Source organism: Pituophis catenifer, unplaced genomic scaffold (assembly GCF_029215685.1).
Source record: "Pituophis catenifer annectens isolate HBS135680 unplaced genomic scaffold, rPitCat1.0.hap2 SCAF_6, whole genome shotgun sequence".
Classification (NCBI taxonomy): domain Eukaryota; kingdom Metazoa; phylum Chordata; class Lepidosauria; order Squamata; family Colubridae; genus Pituophis; species Pituophis catenifer.
This window is the reverse complement of record NW_027256886.1, coordinates 74,802,040-74,821,579: the sequence shown is the minus strand read 5'-3', so window position 1 is coordinate 74,821,579 and position 19,540 is coordinate 74,802,040. Positions and strand designations below refer to the sequence as shown.

General features: G+C 39.9%; 1 protein-coding gene across 1 annotated transcript in view; it reads right to left on the bottom strand.

Moving 5' to 3' along the window:
• Positions 1-19,108, bottom strand: part of ADAMTS14 (ADAM metallopeptidase with thrombospondin type 1 motif 14) — an 84,514-nt gene extending 65,406 nt beyond the window's left edge. Inside the window, exons 1-3 of the mRNA XM_070945324.1 lie at positions 19,024-19,108; positions 12,211-12,596; positions 1,677-1,833 (exon numbers count right to left, since the gene is read on the bottom strand). Coding sequence (XP_070801425.1) covers positions 1,677-1,833; positions 12,211-12,596; positions 19,024-19,108 — 628 coding nt within the window. The remainder of the gene's footprint in view (positions 1-1,676; positions 1,834-12,210; positions 12,597-19,023) is intronic.
• Positions 19,109-19,540: the final 432 nt, after the last annotated feature.

Sequence of the window (19,540 nt, the reverse complement as noted above, 5' to 3'; positions counted from 1 at the left end):
AAGTAAGGGTATGGCTAGCTAATGAGAGCTAAATAGCTAAGACAGGTCCTGAAGAGCCAGCTCAATGGGAAGAACAAGATCTAAGCCATTAACGTTACACTACCTACTTTTACAATGTTCTGCTTGCAAATATTTCTCTATTTGAAAATAGAGCATTAGAATAAATGCTAGACAAGACTCCAGTATTCTATCATCTAAAGATATAACCTTGGATATCTTCTACCCTTAGCATGGGATGAAAGTGCTAACTGCACATTTTCCTTATTAGCATTGCCTCTCCTCTCTTTTATTACCCACCTGATCACAGGATGAATTTATTTTTTTCCAAACCAGTACAAAAAAATAGGAAATTGCCCAACATAGATTTACATTTTGAAGTAGTAGATAGGAGAATTAATCTTTTTGCTCCTGCTATGATCTCAAATCAGAGAAACACCTACCATTTGCAATATTAGCACTTAGCAATAGCATTTAGACTTATATACCGCTTTACAGTGCTTTACAGCCCTCTCTAAGTGGTTTACAGAGTCAGCATATTGCCTCCAACAATCTGGGTCCTCATTTTACCGACCTCAGAAGGATGGAAGGCTGAGTCAACCTTGAGCCAGTCAGGATCAAACTCTTGGCAGTGAGCTGAATTAGCTTGGCAGTGAGCTGAATTAGAATATAGAATACTACATTCTAACCACTGCACCACGAAGGCTCTTAATATTAAAAGAAGCTTCATTGAAAATTGTAAATGTGAGTGGAATGACACCAATCGGTGAGGACAAAATCTTTTCATACCCTACCACAGGGGATTGAGGCTAATGAATAAACAAAACACTCAAGATGTGAAAATAATCACATTTTGATCCTACAGGTTTGCTAAGCCTTAGTTTTTAGCCATGGTTTGTTGAGTAAATCATAACCATCACGAAAGCTAATGTCTCTCAGCCCATTCCAATTCAAAGGGTTTTTGTGGGGAAAATAGGAGGCAGAGGCATTAGGTATGTACATTGTTTTGCCTAACCAAAAACAAAGGTGGGGTAAACATTTTAAAATAAATAAAAAGTAGCTGGATTCACACATCATATATAACAGGGATGTCAAACTCAAGGCCCGGGAGCTGGAGCTGGAGCCGGCCTGTGAGGTGCTTAGATCTGGCCTGCGGGGCTGCCCTGGAAACAGCAAAGGACCAGCCTGTGGTGCCTCTGTCTGTGAAAACGGAGCTTGGGTGGGCCACGGGTGGCCCACCCGAGCTCCGTTTTCACTGGCAGAGGGTTGCAGGACACCATTGCAGCCAAAAACGGAACTCAGGAGCCCGTTTTCACTGGCAGAGCACTCATGCCACCACAGGCACCTCCGACACGAGTGACGTTGAACTGGCCACGCCCACCCTGGCCCCACGAGGTCAAACACAACCCTGATGCGGCCCTCAATGAAATTGAGTTTGACACCCCTGATATATAACTATAAATGATGTTTTTCAAACTACAGAGCTAGGTTTATACAGCCCGCTAACTCAAAAACCAACCAAACAACACATTTCTGTCAATGCATCTTTGCTTTGAGACATTCAAGAACAATTACACCTTCTCTGGAGTTGGTGGTATGCAGTTTGAGATCAGGTATGAATTCTGTGCTGTCTCCTAAATAAGATGAATGTGTCCTTCTGTTTGTTTCCTCGGTCATACCTTCATTATGATAATCTTTGAATGTTTCTGCTCTGTCTTGTTTGATAGCTGATCTGCGGTAGACCACGTGAGCTCTCCCATCCTCTTCTTTCTCCCACTGTCCTCTCTCCAGAGGCTCAATGAAAAATTCACCATTGTCTGTTTGAATGAGACCAGCCTGGCAAACCACAGGACAAAAGAATGAAAGAAAAATAAAATATTTATCATATTATTTTCTTATTGATTAAATAAGAAATTAAATATTGGTCATTGTGAGGATGCATATTATCAGAAATGTTAGTTTTTCCTCTTTCTCTCCTCCCCAGCTCCAGTCCCAGGAATTTCTACAAATTCGTCATGTTCTAAACAAAATATCTACCATGTTATATTTTTTTTGAACCCTGAAATAAGCGCTTGGCCTTATTGCCATGCACCCAAAAGCCGGATTGGGTTTATTATCAGGGGATGTCTTATTTTGGGGGAAACAAGGTAGACACACCCTTGAATTTGCCAAAGGTTTAATAATTTCTCTTGGTATTAAAGGAAGACTTATTTATTCCAGCAAGCCGGCCTAGCCTAAATGGTTTTTAATGGGATTTTTAAATTTTGTAGACTTGGGGTTTTAAATTGGGAGGCCGATTGATTTAATCTTTTTTAATTATCTTAACTTTTGTATTGTATGTATTTTAATTTTGGCTGTTCACCGCCCTGAGTCCCTTTTGGGAGAAGGGCGGTATACAAAATAAATAAATAAATAAATAAATAAATAAATAAATAAATAAATAAATAAATAAATAAATAAATAATCAAATGTTATTTCTATCACAATTCAACAATGTGGCAGTTGTGCATCCCAATATTTTCTTGATGGAAACAAATACAGACAACATGCAGTTTGATCAAATGTCAAAAGCAAATGTCCATAGCCATATTTTTTATTAATTTATCATATTTATATAGCAATCCGTATCACTAAATGAGACTTGGGGTGGCGTACAACCAACAAACAGTTAAAAACAATGCAGTAATGAATTTAATGAATTTTTAAATTGTTTTAAATTGGGATTTTAATTTTATATTGGCAGGAATTGTGCATTTTACCATTGTGAGCCGCCCTGAGTCCTCGGAGATAGGGCGGCATATAAATTGCATTAAATAAATAAATAAATAAATAAATAAATAAATAAATAAATAACCATTAAAATCTATTAATAGCTGAAATTGTAGGTGTGAAAAAATTCAAGAATACAAAACTTTGGTTCTTCAGGAACATTTAGCATCAGGAGGATATTATTAATAAATCATGAGTTAATTATCTGATTATGGGGGATCTGTGCGAATGAAATTCTTATTCTTTCTAATATGTTCTTTCCAATTTATCTATATTGTTTTTAGTGTGGATTTAAGAGCTTCAGGAACTGAAATATTCAACTTCATCTAAGTTGTACTCAGAAGTGGCTTTCTAGTTTTAATTCACGACAGCTCTATTATTCAGGTTTTTAAAAATATGTCAGAAAAAGCACACACACTATAGAAATGTTAACGGGTAACATCCTTAGGCAGAAGTCACTACATGGAATAACATATTTTAAGTAGAAATGTTAGAATGAATTGAAATAGCTGAAATGCAAATGGAAAATAGCTGAAATGGGAGGCAGGTCAAATCGTACATTGACTGCTAGCATTCACAATGCTGACTTAAGCTATCACTAAATCTGCTTGGTCACCAAGCTCTTTCACTACATCTGTTGGTTAGGCAAAAATTCTTTTCTAACACATAGTGGTTATATCCTGGCCCTGTTAAAACAGAAAACTCTATGGGAACCTGACACCAAGACAAGCCATATTATTATACTTGGTGACCTCCCATTTATCATTATTTATACATTTATTTATTACTTCAGCATTGCCTATACATGCCAGTATGTGTACTGTTTGCTGAGGCCCTATAGTTATTAAATTTTCAGTCTCATTTGTTTGTGTGTCTATATTACCAAAGTCGGCATTATTTATACAATAAATACTATATACCCCTCCCCACCTGGAAAGTTCCAACTGCCACTTGCCTCACATTCCATTACCTCAGGTCAAACTGGTAGACTTCCACTCCTTCACTCAGGAGCAGTCTGGGGCTTCTTACGGTACAGTGCAGACTGCACGAGTCAAAAAGAGGGCTGGGAAAATATTTACAGACCCCTCGCATCCTGGACTTACACTGTGTCAACTCCTACTCTCAAAACGACGCTATAGAGCCCTGCACACCAGAACTACTAGATGCAAAGACAGTTTTTCCCCCGAATGCCATCACTCTGCTAAACAAATAATTCCCTCAACACTGTCAAACTATTCACTAAGTCTGCATTACTATTAATCTTCTCATTGTTTCTATCACCCATCTCCTGCCACTTACGACTGTATGACTGTAACCTTGTTGCTGGTATCTTTAAGATTTATATTGACTTGGCCAATAAAGAATTCTATTCTATTCTTTTATAATATGAACACAAATAAGAGAATCTGGTTCTTTTACGTATCTGGATAAGGTGCCATATTCCCTTAAATATCAAGCTTTTGGCAATTGCCTCAAGCCAAAAATATCTCTTCCACGCAGGGGTCTCTTGGAGCCTTTTTAAACAAGATTTATTGATATGAAAGTAACAGAGTTATAAATATTTCAGCAACTGAACTATTTCCACCTTAGAACCAATGCATTTCCCAATACACTAGGATAGAGACTTTTCATTTCATGCCAATGGTTTTTGTCAGGCGCAAAGAATCAGGATCATACATTAGAGTGCAGCATGGAAGATTTATTCAAGCCTGTAGACAAGATTCTAATCAATCAATTGTGCCAGATAAACGGTCAACAGAGTTCAGGAGGGCTTGAATTTGGACTGCTTGTGGCAATGTAAGGACTCTAAGCTGCTGATGCACTTAACTCCCTCTCCAGTTCTGCCTGCCCTTCTACAGCTTTCCTGTAAACCATTGAAAAAAAATAATGGTTTTCACTTATAATAGAGGTGGCTGTTTATGAAACCATCTTCTGAATCCTTATCAATCAAGCATTGCATCCAATCAATTATTTTACAAGAACATTATATGCTACTCAGTGGTGGGTTGCTCCCAGTTCGGTCCGGTTCTATAGAACCGGTAATAAAACCGGTGTGAGGCTCGGCCCACCCGCCACAATGTCATCATGGGTGATCTGCGCATGCGCAGAAACGCACACTCCTGCTGCGAACCGGTAGTAAAGGTAAGTGGGACCCACCCCTGATGCTACTGTATTAGATCATGTAAGTGGAAAGCATCACAGCAGATCTAAGAAGCTTTATTAGTAGCATATACGTATTGCAGTTATAGTGACATCAGGATCTGTAATGTAGCCATTACAGAGACATTCACAAGCTCATTTCTGTTGTTATTGACTAAATATTTTAATTTAACTAAACTAACTTTAACTAAGGCAAACTACTAATAAGCTAATCCTAACCAACCTTGGAAATGAAATCCACTCACCCCAAAAATCAGAAATAGGTTGAGTGCATTCTAAGCCAGTTACCCATTCTTCAACTGCCCCTTCCCCAAACACTTGAAAGGTCATTAATTACAAACTCACATTTGGGGAATGAAACATTCAGTTCAATATCAGCACCCATCATGGTTAAGTTTATATGTCAGCGAAGTCTGCTGTTACTGTCATTAAGTTAAAGCTTATTGTTGGCCACTGTGCTAAGCAGAGCTTCAGATCTGCTCAGCAAATATATATAGTATAAATATAGCATAATATATGTAAATTATTGAGAATGTTATCCTTATATCCTGCATGTAGACACTAAATGAAGAAGGCATGCATAGGGCATGCAATGTCCATATAATGTCATCTTCCCCCAGTGATGTGCTCCTAGCTAACCCAGGTCACAGAATTATTGATTTTGCAATTAGCAAACTTAGGCACAACACAAAACAAATGCAGTATTCAACAACAATGAAAATATAGGATACAAATTTAATAAATCAATAATACTTTACTTATATTTCTTCGGAATATTCCAGCAAATTTCATATAAACTGTTTTATAAAATTACTTCTACTAATACTCTCACTTTTCCCCTTTAATTCAAGAGCAATATAATTTCTTAAAGAAAGGAGTAGTGATAAAAAAACTAACTAGAAATCTCAGATTTATGATCAAACAAGTGATCTATCAGAGCAACCAGACAAATCTTTGCTCCTTTGAAGACTTGTCATTGCATTTTGATAATTCTTTGCTATAGTCCCTTCACTGAAATTAAAACTGTGATCACTGTTGTATAATGGGAGAACTTTTGTTAAATATTTAAAGAAAAATACTCCTCCTTACTATTTTAGCTCAGTCTTACAACAAAGAGTGTCTAACATAGTGTTTTTGCAATGTAATAGAAATATTTACTGGATGTTGGTTAAGGTAAGTTTTTATCCAGCTGCAGATATGGTAATACAATATTTGTGCAGACTACAGTAACTTCCCATCACTATCCTTTAATCAAAATACAATAAGTTCTCATTACGCTATAAATGGAATAAACTTTGGTGTGCCAATTGTTTTCGTTTAAATGAGACATGCAAAAAAGAACAGCTCAGAATGTGAATTTGCCTAGCTTGCAAAATGCTAAGTTCCACCAGTCCAGAAAATAAAATCTTTGGTTCAAAATTTAAGCTAAGAATATTGCAAGCTCATTCAGTTCTTTACTCTTGTCTTTCTCTATGTCAGTAATTAAGGAGATTATGCTCCGATAGGCTTTTAAGATATTACTATATCCTAGAACAAAAAAGTAGAATCTCTGCAATGTCTACATCTTGATCTGGACTAACTCTATGGGATGACCTCAATCTTGAAAGCCAATTTCTTTCTGTTCCCCTTATGCTATGCAAAATCAAGGTATGGTGACTCTGGGAGTATTTATTTATTTAAATTTATATGCAGTCCCGCTTCAAATTATTCTGAGTTTCTTTTTCAAGCATCCTTCAATCTCCAGGCTGTGTAATCTCGTCTAAATCCTTATCAGCTCTTTTATTACCTTCTCAGTGTCACTGTAAAATCCTTTACACAAGTCAATTGATTTGCTGGTGTAGGTGATCAATCATAACCTGTCATGCAGAATTATCTTCAAATGATCAATTGCATTTATCTTTTGAATAAGCAATGTACCAATGCTGCAATATAGCCAGCACATAATTCCAAATCAAATCTCACCCTGGTATAAATCCATCCTATATACATTTTAATCCACACGTATACATGCAGTGGTGCAGTTATGAGCCACAGTGGTACAGTGGTTAGAGTGTAGTACTGCAGGCTACTTCTGCTGACTGTCGGCTGCCTGCAATTTGGCAGTTCAAATCTCACCAGGCTCAAGGTTGAGTCAGCCTTCCATCTTTCCGAGGTGGGTAAAATGAGGACCCAAAATTGTTGGGGGCAATATGCTGACTCTGTAAACCGCTTAGAGAGGTCTGTAAAAGCACTGTGAAGCAGTATATAAGTCTAAGTGCTATTGTTATTTACTTAGTACTAATTACAATTATTTTGATTACCTCCGCAAATCCCCCTGAGTAGATTAAATACTGTCATAATAAAACAGTTCTAAAAATAATCTTCCTAAGGAATATATTACGATATAAATTTGCTTAAATACAAGAGTTTGAACTTATTAACATTTATTCTTGGAATAGTATCTCTTTTTCACTTATATGTACACATTCAACACTGCTATCTCTTGGTACTTTTTAGTTTAACTTACTTTCTCAAGAAATAAAATATTCTATTCCACTCTACTCTACTCTACTCTATTCTACTCTACTCTACTCTACTCTACTCTACTCTGGAGTCTTCTAAATCAAGAAGGCTTGGATTATCTTCTCTGTTTAATACATGTTCAAAGTCACATAAGATAGTAAGCAAATTATAAAATTATTTATCCAAAATCCATTCAATCTTTAATATTTCTATTTGTTCTAGTACACCATTGTATTCTACCTATCTAGTCTGCCGGATCCATTACTTCTACAGCTATTAGCTTGTTCTTAGCGGATGATATTTGATATTAGTGTAACTCTTGTCCCATAGCAAGTTGGCTGTAGCGAGTTGGCCATGGCAAATTATCACAGACCTGACTGAGGAACAGGGGAACCATAGATGTGGTCTTTTCAAACCGTTTCAAGACTTTATCCTTTTGGTTCCATAGAAATTACAACTTCTAATTCCTAAATCAGTTTGGAAGATGTGGTCCATGGGTATATTTACATGATTAATAAATACTTTCTCAAGAAATAAAATAGGAGTACAGGAATGTCTATTACTGAGTCTGGATGGCAGAAACCAAAACAGATTTCCAAATGATTATCTTTGCTACTGGATGAATCTACCCATTAAACTCACAACTCCCACCGGATGTTGGATGTTATTCAAAAATAGCAAGTATTACAATGCCTAGCAAATGATACAACGCCTGGAACCAGCCTGCTAAGATCTTGTTCCACACGCCAATATGTTTTGCAGGCAGGCTGTTTCAGAACACAGACAGCGCTTTAAATCCATTGCACATTCCGCAGCCTTTTCTGAATTTTTTTTACAACTTCAAATTCACGATTCTTTAAGATTTGCCAAACATTCCACAGCAGAATCAGAAAGTCAAAAGCCGTTTTGCTAAAGTTCTGTCCACTTTGAATTTAGGGCAGACCTTCCTGAAGAGAAATTTAGCAGCTGAGGGAAGTGGATAAATTACCAAACCAAGGCAGCTCAAACAGAGGAATTTTGCCAACAAACTAATCTCAAAGTGACCCTCCATGCAAAACCCTCTTGATACTTGAAGATGCTATCCAAGCAAACTCTGCAGGAAGTTTTGAGTTAGTATATGACAGTGCATTTGGCTGCCTGGAGGTTTTATCTCGAGACTTCTCCCTGAAGGGAAAGAGGAATCTGGATATTTAGTTCTAAGCAGTGATGCAACAGTGTTAGTGACAAGAAGGATTAGAAAGAAACTTGTTGGAGACTTTATTGCATTAACATTTCCCTACTAAGCTCCTTTGTTTACTTCCTAGTTTCACGTGAGATGCAGGACTTTTTATACTTATCATTCTTTTTAACTTGCTGTAATTTGTATAAATGAGTCCCATCTTTCATTATTCTTGTCCATACAAAATATATGTCTATAGGTAATCTGCTCATAAGTGGCAAGTAATCAGGACTTCAATCCATTGAGAATGTGGCAATACATTTATCTTTCCAATGAGCAATATCAGTCTTTTGGCTATAATTAGGACACAGAAAATCCATTTATCTTGTCTGGTTGTCAAATTCCAAGTACTAGGTATTAGTTCAAATAGAATAGAATCTGAAAATTTTAGCTTTTGTTGCACAATAATGTTTTCATAATCCACTGCTTTCTTCCAACATTTAATATAGAAATACAAAAGTGTTGCTCTCTAAGGCAGGACTAGAACTCACAGTCCTGGTTTCTAGTCTGGTGTCTTAATCACTAGACCAAATTGGTTCTCATGAACCAACTTAGCGTTCAATTAAATTCAATTTTAATTTTATAATTTTAAGATCTATTTTCATGGACATCTAATTTAACTAATGTGCATTGTTTATGTTTCACAATTCTGCTTTGATTCAATTGATCATACTTGCACCAAATTTAAGTATAGATACTGATCTCCTTCCTTCCACCCCATCTCTTTTCCTTTTTTGAAGCATCTTTTTTATATTTTAAGTCTGAGAGTAGGGAATGTTCTTCTAATGCATTCCAGAACAGTACTATGTAAACTAAACTTTAGATAGAAGGAACACAAACCATCACATCTACCATCAAACTATAAAAATGGCCATCTGAATTTTTCCACAGAAGCATGGATAAAAGCCAGTTTCTCCACAGAAGTTTACTGATCTCACAGCAATAGGATTTGCAAAAGGATGGATGTGGTGGGAGGAAAGAAGTGATCACACAAATCCCCTTTAATGTAGATCAAAGCCATCAAATGTTACTCTAACTTTACTGCTGTTGCTACCCAGAAAATCTAGCTGATTCTTTGATTAAGCGCCAGCCCGTCCAAACTATGCTCCAGAAATCCCTACCCAATGAAAGCTAATTTAAAATTCCACATCTATATCATAGATCGTTTACAAGTGAGATTCCTCAGGAAAATATGATAAGATCACATCTCTTGCAACTCCTAGACAGAAATGTCATTGCTCTTGTTCATTTACAAACACAAAAATGCTTTATATGTATAAAGAAATGTGGTTTAAGGTTATATTAAATGGGGTTGAAGATTGCATATTAAGTATATTTACCCAGGTAGTAGGTTGCATTACTATCATCCTTCTCATCTTTGTTACTATCTTGTCTTATTGGTATCATTATTGTGATTGTTATTACTCTGTTGTTTTGCATGTACACTGAGAGCTTCTGCACTGGAGACAAATTCCCTGTGTGTCTAATCACACGTGGCCAAAGAAAGCTATTCTATTCTATTCTATTCTATTCTATTCTATTCTATTCTATTCTATTCTATTCTATTCTATTCTACTCTACTCTACTCTACTCTACTCTACTCTACTCTACTCTACTCTACTCTACTCTACTCTACTCTGGAGTCTTCTAAATCAAGAAGGCTTGGATTATCTTCTCTGTTTAATACATGTTCAAAGTCACATAAGATAGTAAGCAAATTATAAAATTATTTATCCAAAATCCATTCAATCTTTAATATTTCTATTTGTTCTAGTACACCATTGTATTCTACCTATCTAGTCTGCCGGATCCATTACTTCTATAGCTATTAGCTTGTTCTTAGCGGATGATATTTGATATTAATGTAACTCTTGTCCCATGGCAAGTTGGCTGTAGCGAGTTGGCCATGGCAAATTATCACAGACCTGACTGAGGAACAGGGGAACCATAGATGGGCTCTTTTCAAACCATTTCAAGACTTTATCCTTTTGGTTCCATAGAAATTACAACTTCTAATTTCTAAATCAGTTTGGAAGATGTGGTCCATGGGCATATTTACATGATTAAAAAATATACAAAACATTTTTTTCATCAATACTGAAATTAACCGTTGATTGCTATCAGATCTACCTTCAAAGAGAAACTGTTCTTTGTATTTGTATTTCAGATGCAGTGTAAAGGGATGAAACTTTAAAAATGAATAAAAAAATAAATATGCAACTAAAACAACTTGCATATTTCTACCTGGCAAGTTAATGCTTGCTGTGATAAAATTACCCAACATACTTCTGGAAGATAATCAGATTTTACTTTGGCACATTCTACAAGGAATGAAGTTCCAAAATTAATGATTAGCCAATGTTAACATCCTGATGTTTAGTAAAGTCTGGACACCGCTACAGGTAGTCCTTGACTTACAACAGTACTTTTAGTGATTGTACATAGAATGTGACTTATGACTGTTTTTCCCAGTTACGACCTTTGCAGCATCCGCATGTGATCAAAACTGGGCAAAACTCACTTAACAAATATCTCACTTAACAACAGAAATTTTGGGCTCAATTGTGGTCGTAAGTTGAGAACTATCTGTATTTCCTTCAGTCTTAACTAAGCCCCTATATTTATTAATGTAAATATACTTATACTAAAAGTTTCATTATAAGAAGTTTATAGAGAAGTAACTTTGTACAATTTATAATGTTGGTTGCTAAATGAGAGTTGTTATGTGAATTTTGCCCCATTGTATGATCTTTCTTGCCACGGTTGTTAAGTGAATCACTTGCAGTTGTTAAGTTAGTAACATGGTTGTTAAGTGAATCTGGATTTCCCACCGAGTGCTTGTCAGAGGATTTTGATTCTAGTATATAAATAGACTTTTGTATTTTTTTTTACGGTATTAGCTGTTGCATCTTTTTCCATTGTTCCCCCTTGCAATTGCTATATGAGTCCAGGAAAAGATGCAGTTGCTTTAAAGAGCTACAGGAAGGCACTATATTTAAGTTCTCATACAGTCATTTTCCTAATTATTTTCAAAGCACTTTATAGTTATGATTTATCATACAATCAGCAGGTGTTCAGACTTGATTTGGCATTTTTATTCACCTATCAAGTCCTTCCTGTTGATGTTTGATGTGTTAGTTATTATTATTGTTCAGCGCACAGTCAGCCAGATGTTCAGACTGGATTTCGCATTTTTGTCCACCTATCGAGTCCTTCCCAAGGACCTGCGATATTATTATTATTTTATCCCACCTCTTTTGTATATATTTATTTCGATCGACTCAAGGCGGCAAACCTGCCTAATGTTCCTACTTATTTTCCACCACAATATTGCACAAACTAGATATTGCCATTACGCCGCTCCTTATGCTAATCTTATTCTGCTCTCGGAAAATAATTCAAGGTGTAATTATTTCAAAGACTGCACATCTTTATTAGTCCACACGTGGAATGTCTACTTGCAAAACTCACGATAAAGCGATTGTGAGCAATACAAGAAGGAGGTCTAAATGTTTTGGGTGAGAAATAGAATGGAATGGTATGGAATGGCCATTTTTTCTTACCAATCCATCACAATTGCTAATCGCCACTGTGGCCTCTGGCATGCCTGTGATGCCCCCTGTGAACACGCATTCCTGCTTCAAGGGTTCCCGAAAAACTTCCTGGAAATCTTCTTGCCATTCAGCCAAAGCACCAGGAGACACCAGCCTCTGGTTGGGCTTCAAGCGGAGATGGAGTTCCTTGCCCCAAACAGTAACATTGAAGAAGTACAAGGGATTCCAAGAGATGTCTTTTTTCGTAGGGATGCTGCGAACCGTCCTCTGTCGAGCTGAATGTTGCGCAGGAGCTGGTGAGTCAGACACCACGTGTGATAGGAACCGTCCCTGGTGATCTACACTGAAGGGCACAATCACATCATATTCACGTAGCTTTCCAGACAGGAGCAGCTCTATGGAAATAAATGCAAATAGACAAAGTTTTAACACATTTAAATGAAATAACTTTTGTGTGTGAAAAGAAGCCTTTCTTCCCCCAAATATCTACACTTGCAATCTCAGCAACATGGAAACTTTTTTCATCAATTATAGCAAATTCTAAGAAAGCTGAGTTTTGCATGATGTCACAAAACCATATTTTGATTTAGTACATGTGGCCATTTTACATTTTGTATGTTGTAGGTACACAGGAAAGGAAAAATAGAGGATTTAAACGGGTGAATTTTGCAACTTGGATACATTAATGCAAATGTAGAACATTTGCAAAACTCCTATGTAAATTTATTCCCCCCGTTGTTTTTTACGTCTCACCAGATAGGACAAAAAAATAAAGAATGATATATGCCTTTTGACTACTGAAAATATAAAACGTATTCAGCCAGGCACTGCTGCATACTTTAAAGCATATTTTCACATCAAAGGCCTTTGCCAAAGTTTGTATTGTATACATTCCTGCTTTCTGAACTGAAAAAGCTCAGAAAAGTCCATTCTGTGCCATCCTACCACCCAACAATGCATTTCACACTTTTTTTTCCTACACTCCACATAGATAAGTGACACACGCATACAGACATCACAACTAAATATTTTGATGCTGTATTGACTGTTGTACAAGCCTGTGAAAATGATGAAGAGGTTGTGATTTGACTCTGATCTTTTATCCTCGTTCTTACAGCAGATAGGCATTCATACAGAAAAATGTAGTCTTCAGGTTTTTGTTCTCAAGCATCCTCCCTTCCCACTCCCATTTGTAGCCATTATCTTTGATTTACACCAGGGTGGATTTGATTTAAATCAAGTCGATTTAAGTCATGATTTAAATCACTAGTAAAAAGGCTTGATTTAAATCAACTCAATTTAAATCATAATTTTTAAAGAGCAACTGTCATCTCTGTCCCGCAGCGGCTCCTCCTCTCACCCACTGTTGACTCACCAACAATCCCAATATTGCAGAATATATAGCCTCATGCTACATAACTAAACTCTATTTCATCTGAATAAACTAAATTATTAATGTATCTTAAATAGAAAACTATCTTTAGATAGATTTTTATTTCAAAAATGTTTTATTAAAATAAATTTGACAAAAATCAAAAAAATCCAATTTAAATTTTTTAAAAATCTGATTTTTAATTTTTTTTTTTTAATCATCGATTTTTATCCACCCTGATTTACACACACACACACACACTGGTGAAGGAGATTTGAAGTGAATAGGAACCGCTGCTTCATCTCCAGTTGCAAAAAAACAAGGAGCCTGGATAGCTGTGCAGATTAAAGCACTGTAATTTAACACCAGCTGTCTGCAATTAAATTAAGTTCGAATCTCGCCAGGCTCAAGGTTGACTCAGCCTTCCATCCTTTCTAAGGTAGGTAAATTGAGGACCCAGTTTGTGGGGGCAATAAGTTGACTTTGTATAAAATATACAAAAGTATGAAGGCTATTGCTTAACGCATTGTAAACCGCCCTGAGTCTCCGGAGAAGGGCAGCATATAAATCAAATTAAAAAACAAAAACAAACTGGAGTTATTTCCCCTTACAAACTTCAGTTTGCCAAGTGAATACAGTACGTTCAACACAGCAGAAGAAAATCGTGCTGACACACACTGATGCCACTTACGGCTGACACCAAGCATCCAAGCGATTCATTCTGCAACCCCCAAGTAACACATCATGTACGTACTCCAAAAGGAAGAAATCCTTTGAAATGAAATAATGGTTCAGCAAGATAACAAGATAACTGAAAGATCTTGGAATACACTCCACAGCCATCTGCAGCTTCTCATCCCAGGAAAACTATTGCTAGGGCAGATATCATGTGCCAAAATAAGATTAACAGCCTCATATCTAAATTATTTAAACATTTAAATAATACATACTAAAAATATGATCAAACGATGTCTCTCTATAAACAGAGTTCTCTTTACAAACAAGAGTTCCCCTGATTTGTTTGCTGCAAAACTCCTGCTGTGTATTTCATTTTGCTTTATAGCCTATTGACTTCCACATCAAAAGGACACCACAGAGATCTCTAAAATGACATCTACTATAATATGTAACAAACCAACCAATCCAGCTGAAATCCATAAACCTGTCTAGTATGATCAAATGTTTATTTTTTAAAAAAAGTTTGACACTACTGAGAAAATCTGATTGACAGGAGCTGAAAAATAACAGCCAATGGCCAAATTTAAACCTGTTCTTTATTTTCATGCCTGTCGCAAAGCAGACGGTGGATTTTTAAAAGATTGGCAATTGCGTTCTCCCTTGTAATTGAAGGAAAGTCCTGCCTTCCTTTCCAGTTTCCAAACAGGAAAGCTAAAGCAGGGCAGATCAGACACCGCATGAAATGGGAAGCTGGTGCCTAGAAATTTGGGGGCCATTTCTAAAGAAAGGCTCAAATATCACTGTAACTAGCAATATGTGGGAGACGGGGAATTGTTTCCATATCTACTGGGATTAAGGGATATCGTGCCCATCATCTGGGTAGGAGGGTTTGCTGGATTCAGAGAAAGGAGTGCACAGGTAGGACACGATTTGTCCTTTACGCGAAAAGACAATTTTTCAATGACATGTAGATGTTCCAGAGGGCAGGAGCAACAGCAGAGAAGGCCCTCCTCCTGGGCCCCGCCAACTGGAATAATCAGGCTGATGGGACCCACAGCATGCCTCCTTTGCCAGCACGAGTGGTACGGGCCAATCCCAGTGGGGTGAGAATAACTTGGACCCATATTTGGCATTTTCAAAATATGGGAGCTTTGTAAAGGTGTCAAGGAGAGATCCAACTTAGAACTAAGGAGAAATTTTCAAACAGTGAGAACAATTCATTAGTAATGGAACAGCTTGCCTTCAAAAGTTGTAGATGCTTCATCACTAGAGGTTTTTAAGAAGAGATAGGACAACCACTTATCTGAAATGGTATAGAGCAGTGACGGCTAATCTTTTTGGCACCGAGTGCTGAAACCGTAGTGGGAAACCGAAAAGCAGATGATTTTATGGTTTCTGACGTGAATCTGATGTTCTGGTTTCTGGCGCGCATGCACGTGTGAAACCAGCTGTCCAGTATGCATGAAGCTCCCCTCCTCCCCCGCAGTCTGCCACTGAGAACAAGCCAGCACAGCCCCCCCCCCTTCCCAGTTGCTTCCCGGCCAGCACACCTCTTACCCCTCGGTGGCGTCTCCATGCTGCACTCTCCTCTGGCCCTCCTGGGGCAGCTCACCTCCCCAACGGCAGCTCCTCCTCCTTTTCCTGCTCCAGCATCCTGGCCGGAAGTGGCAGCACAAGAACCGCCACCGCCCCCTCGCAGTGGTGGGAGCAGCAGGCAGAGCGCCCAGCTGCCAAGCCAGCAAACCCTGCCCCGCTGCCCCGTACCCAAGCTGGCCAGGCGCTCCGGACCGCGGATGTGCGGACGTGCGGCGGTGCTGTGGGCTGGGGCTGCACAAGAAGCCCGCTCAGGCAGGGAGGGAGGGAAGCCCCAGCCCGCCTGTCCTAACTGGCAGCTCTGCTCCCCTTGTTCTTTCTCCCCTTACAGGTTCCTGGCATGTGCATGCACACTGGCCAGCTGGTCTTCGTGTGCACATGCGTGCCAAAAACTAGAAGACCAGGTGGCCTATGTGCATGCACGCACTGGAAACCAGAAGATCATCTTCCCGGCACGCGCATGCGCACCAGGTGACTGCTCTTTCGGTTTCTGGCACTCCCACACGCATGAAGACCAGCTGGCCGACGCGCTGGAACCCGGAAGAGTAATGGGCAACGGCTCTGCGTGCCTGGAGAGATGGCTCTGCGTGCCACTTCCAGCACGCATGCCATAGGTTCGCCATCACAGGTATAGAGTCTCCTGCTTGAGAAGGGATTTGGACTAGAACACCTCCAAGGTCACTGTACTACTAAGGTCAAGAGCCTTGATAGTACAGTGGTCTAAAGCACCCTGTTATTAAGAACAGCTGCCTGCAATTACTGCAGGTTCGAATCTTGCCAAGGCTCAAGGTTGACTCAGCCTTCCATCCTTTCTAAGGTAGGTAAATTGAGGACCCAGTTGTGGGGGCAATAAGCTGACTTTGTATAAATATACAAAAGAATGAAGGCTATTGCTTAACGCATTGTAAGCCGCCCTGAGTGTCCGGAGAAGGGCGGCATATAAATCAAATTAAAAAAAAAACAAAACTTCCAGCTTTATTCTGATAGATAGAAAATATAAATATATACATATATACACATAAACATTTCCCATTTCTGCAATTTCCAAGTTTCCAGCTTCAGCAGGTTGCTTAAAGCTACTAAGCCAAGCATTTGTTTACTTTCCGGACGTTCATATTTAGAGAATAAGAATCTCTGACCATAAAATCCAGGCAAGGAAGCAAAGAAAAACTACTGGTAATTCCCAAAGCGGAATAAGAAATTGTGGGTAGACTCCATCACTGGAGGCTTTTAAAAAGAAGCTGGAAGACCATTTGTTTGAAATGGTCCAGGGAAGTCTCCTGGACAGGAAGACCTCCAAGGTCCCTTCCAACTGTTATTCTGCGTTCTGCAAAAGACTGGACAGCCACCTGTCTGAAATGGTATAGGCCAGGGTCTCCTGCTTGAGCAGGGGGTTGGACTAGAAGACCTCCAGGGTCCCTTCCAACTCTGTTATTCTATATATCATTGGGAGTGCTGGGGTAACATTGGGTAGATGAGAGAAATGGATTGTTTTTCAGCTCATCTTCTTTACTATCCTATACAAATATATCAGGAACTGCAGATTATTTTGATGAATATCTATCTAATCTGTTTGTCTGTCTGTCTGTCTATCCATCCATTCATCCATCCTCTATCCATCTACTGTGTCTGTATGTCTGTCCATCCATCCATCCATCCTCTATCTATCTACTGTCTGTCTGTCCGTCCATCCATCCATCCTCTATCTATCTACTGTGTCTGTCTGTCTATCCATCCATCCTCTATCTATCTACTGTGTCTGTCTGTCTGTCTGTCCGTCCATCCATCCATCCTCTATCTATCTACTGTGTCTGTCTGTCTGTTTGTCCGTCCATCCTCTATCTATCTACTCTGTCTGTCTGTCTGTCTGTCTATCCATCCATCCATCCATCCTCTATCTATCTACTGTGTCTGTATGTCTGTCCATCCATCCATCCATCCTCTATCTATCTACTGTCTGTCTGTCCGTCCATCCATCCATCCTCTATCTATCTACTGTGTCTGTCTGTCTATCCATCCATCCTCTATCTATCTACTGTGTCTGTCTGTCTGTCTGTCTATCCATCCATCCTCTATCTATCTACTGTGTCTGTCTGTCTATCCATCCATCCTCTATCTATCTACTCTGTCTGTCTGTCTGTCTATCCATCCATTCATCCATCCTCTATCCATCTACTGTGTCTGTATGTCTGTCCATCCATCCATCCATCCTCTATCTATCTACTGTCTGTCTGTCCGTCCATCCATCCATCCTCTATCTATCTACTGTGTCTGTCTGTCTATCCATCCATCCTCTATCTATCTACTGTGTCTGTCTGTCTGTCTGTCTGTCTGTCCGTCCATCCATCCTCTATCTATCTACTGTGTCTGTCTGTCTGTTTGTCCGTCCATCCTCTATCTATCTACTCTGTCTGTCTGTCTGTCTGTCTATCCATCCATCCATCCATCCTCTATCTATCTACTGTGTCTGTCTGTCTGTTTGTCCGTCCATCCTCTATCTATCTACTCTGTCTGTCTGTCTGTCTGTCTATCCATCCATCCATCCATCCTCTATCTATCTACTGTGTCTGTCTGTCTATCCATCCATCCATCCATCCATCCATCCTCTATCTATCTACTGTGTCTGTCTGTCTGTCTGTCTGTCCGTCCATCCATCCATCCACTATCTATCTACTATGTCTGTCTGTCTGTCTATCCATCCATCCATCCATCCATCCATCCTCTATCTATCTACTGTGTCTGTCTGTCTGTCTGTCACCTTTCTATATCACCTCTCTCTCTCTCTCCCTCACACACACACACACATAGCCAAACTCGAACTAAAAAGCAGTAGCAGAGTTACACTCATTGACGTCTCGCCCGGGGGGAAGCTAAACAAGGTTTCATTTCGCAGAGCCGCACTGCCACCCAACGGAACTCCGTCGCAGCCCGCTCCCCAAACGCTCTCCGGTGTTGCAATGAGCCTCTTTTTTTTTTCCCCTCGCCTAGATTTGGACCGAGGCTCTACTACCTGGACCAAGCCAAGCCAAGCCAAGCCAAGGCTGGCGCCCAATATACTAGCCGCGCCAACAGACGGGGCGACCCCGGCTTCTCTCCATCCCGCCTGGGTCCCTGCAGCCCCAGCCTGACGGTCCCCTTTTCTTCCTCCCTCGCCCGTCCCCCCCCCCCCACTTTCCTACCTTGGACTCTGCCTTGCCTGCCGGAGGCGACCCAGCACCGCATCACCCAGGAGAGCATCGCCACATAAAAGACGAGCGAATCCATCCGGGGAGGGAGGTCGCCACGCGCTCTCCGGCCGTTCCAGAGCGGAGGCCAAAAAAAAAAAAAAAAGTTGCTCCTTCCGACGCGCTGCTCCTCCAGGACGCGAAGGGAGCCCGCTGCGTTTCTTTCCTTCCTCGCCTCCCGCTGAGCCGGCTGACCACCCCCTTCAGCCCAAGAAGCCCCGCGGGAGCAGGAGCCGCAGTCGCTCCGCTAGCTGGTCCTCCCAGCAGCGCACTGAGCCCGAGCCGGGACGCGTCCCCTTCCATGCAAGGCGAAACGGCCGTGGGGGGGGAGGGGGGCGAAGGAGGCGCCGCTTTCCCGCTGCAAGGCTGAGGGGACCCGCGGGGGAGGAGAAGGGAGGGAGCCGGGGACGCCCGCGGGCGCGCGCGCGCGCGCGCGCGCTCCCGGACGACACGACCTCCCCCTGAGTGACAG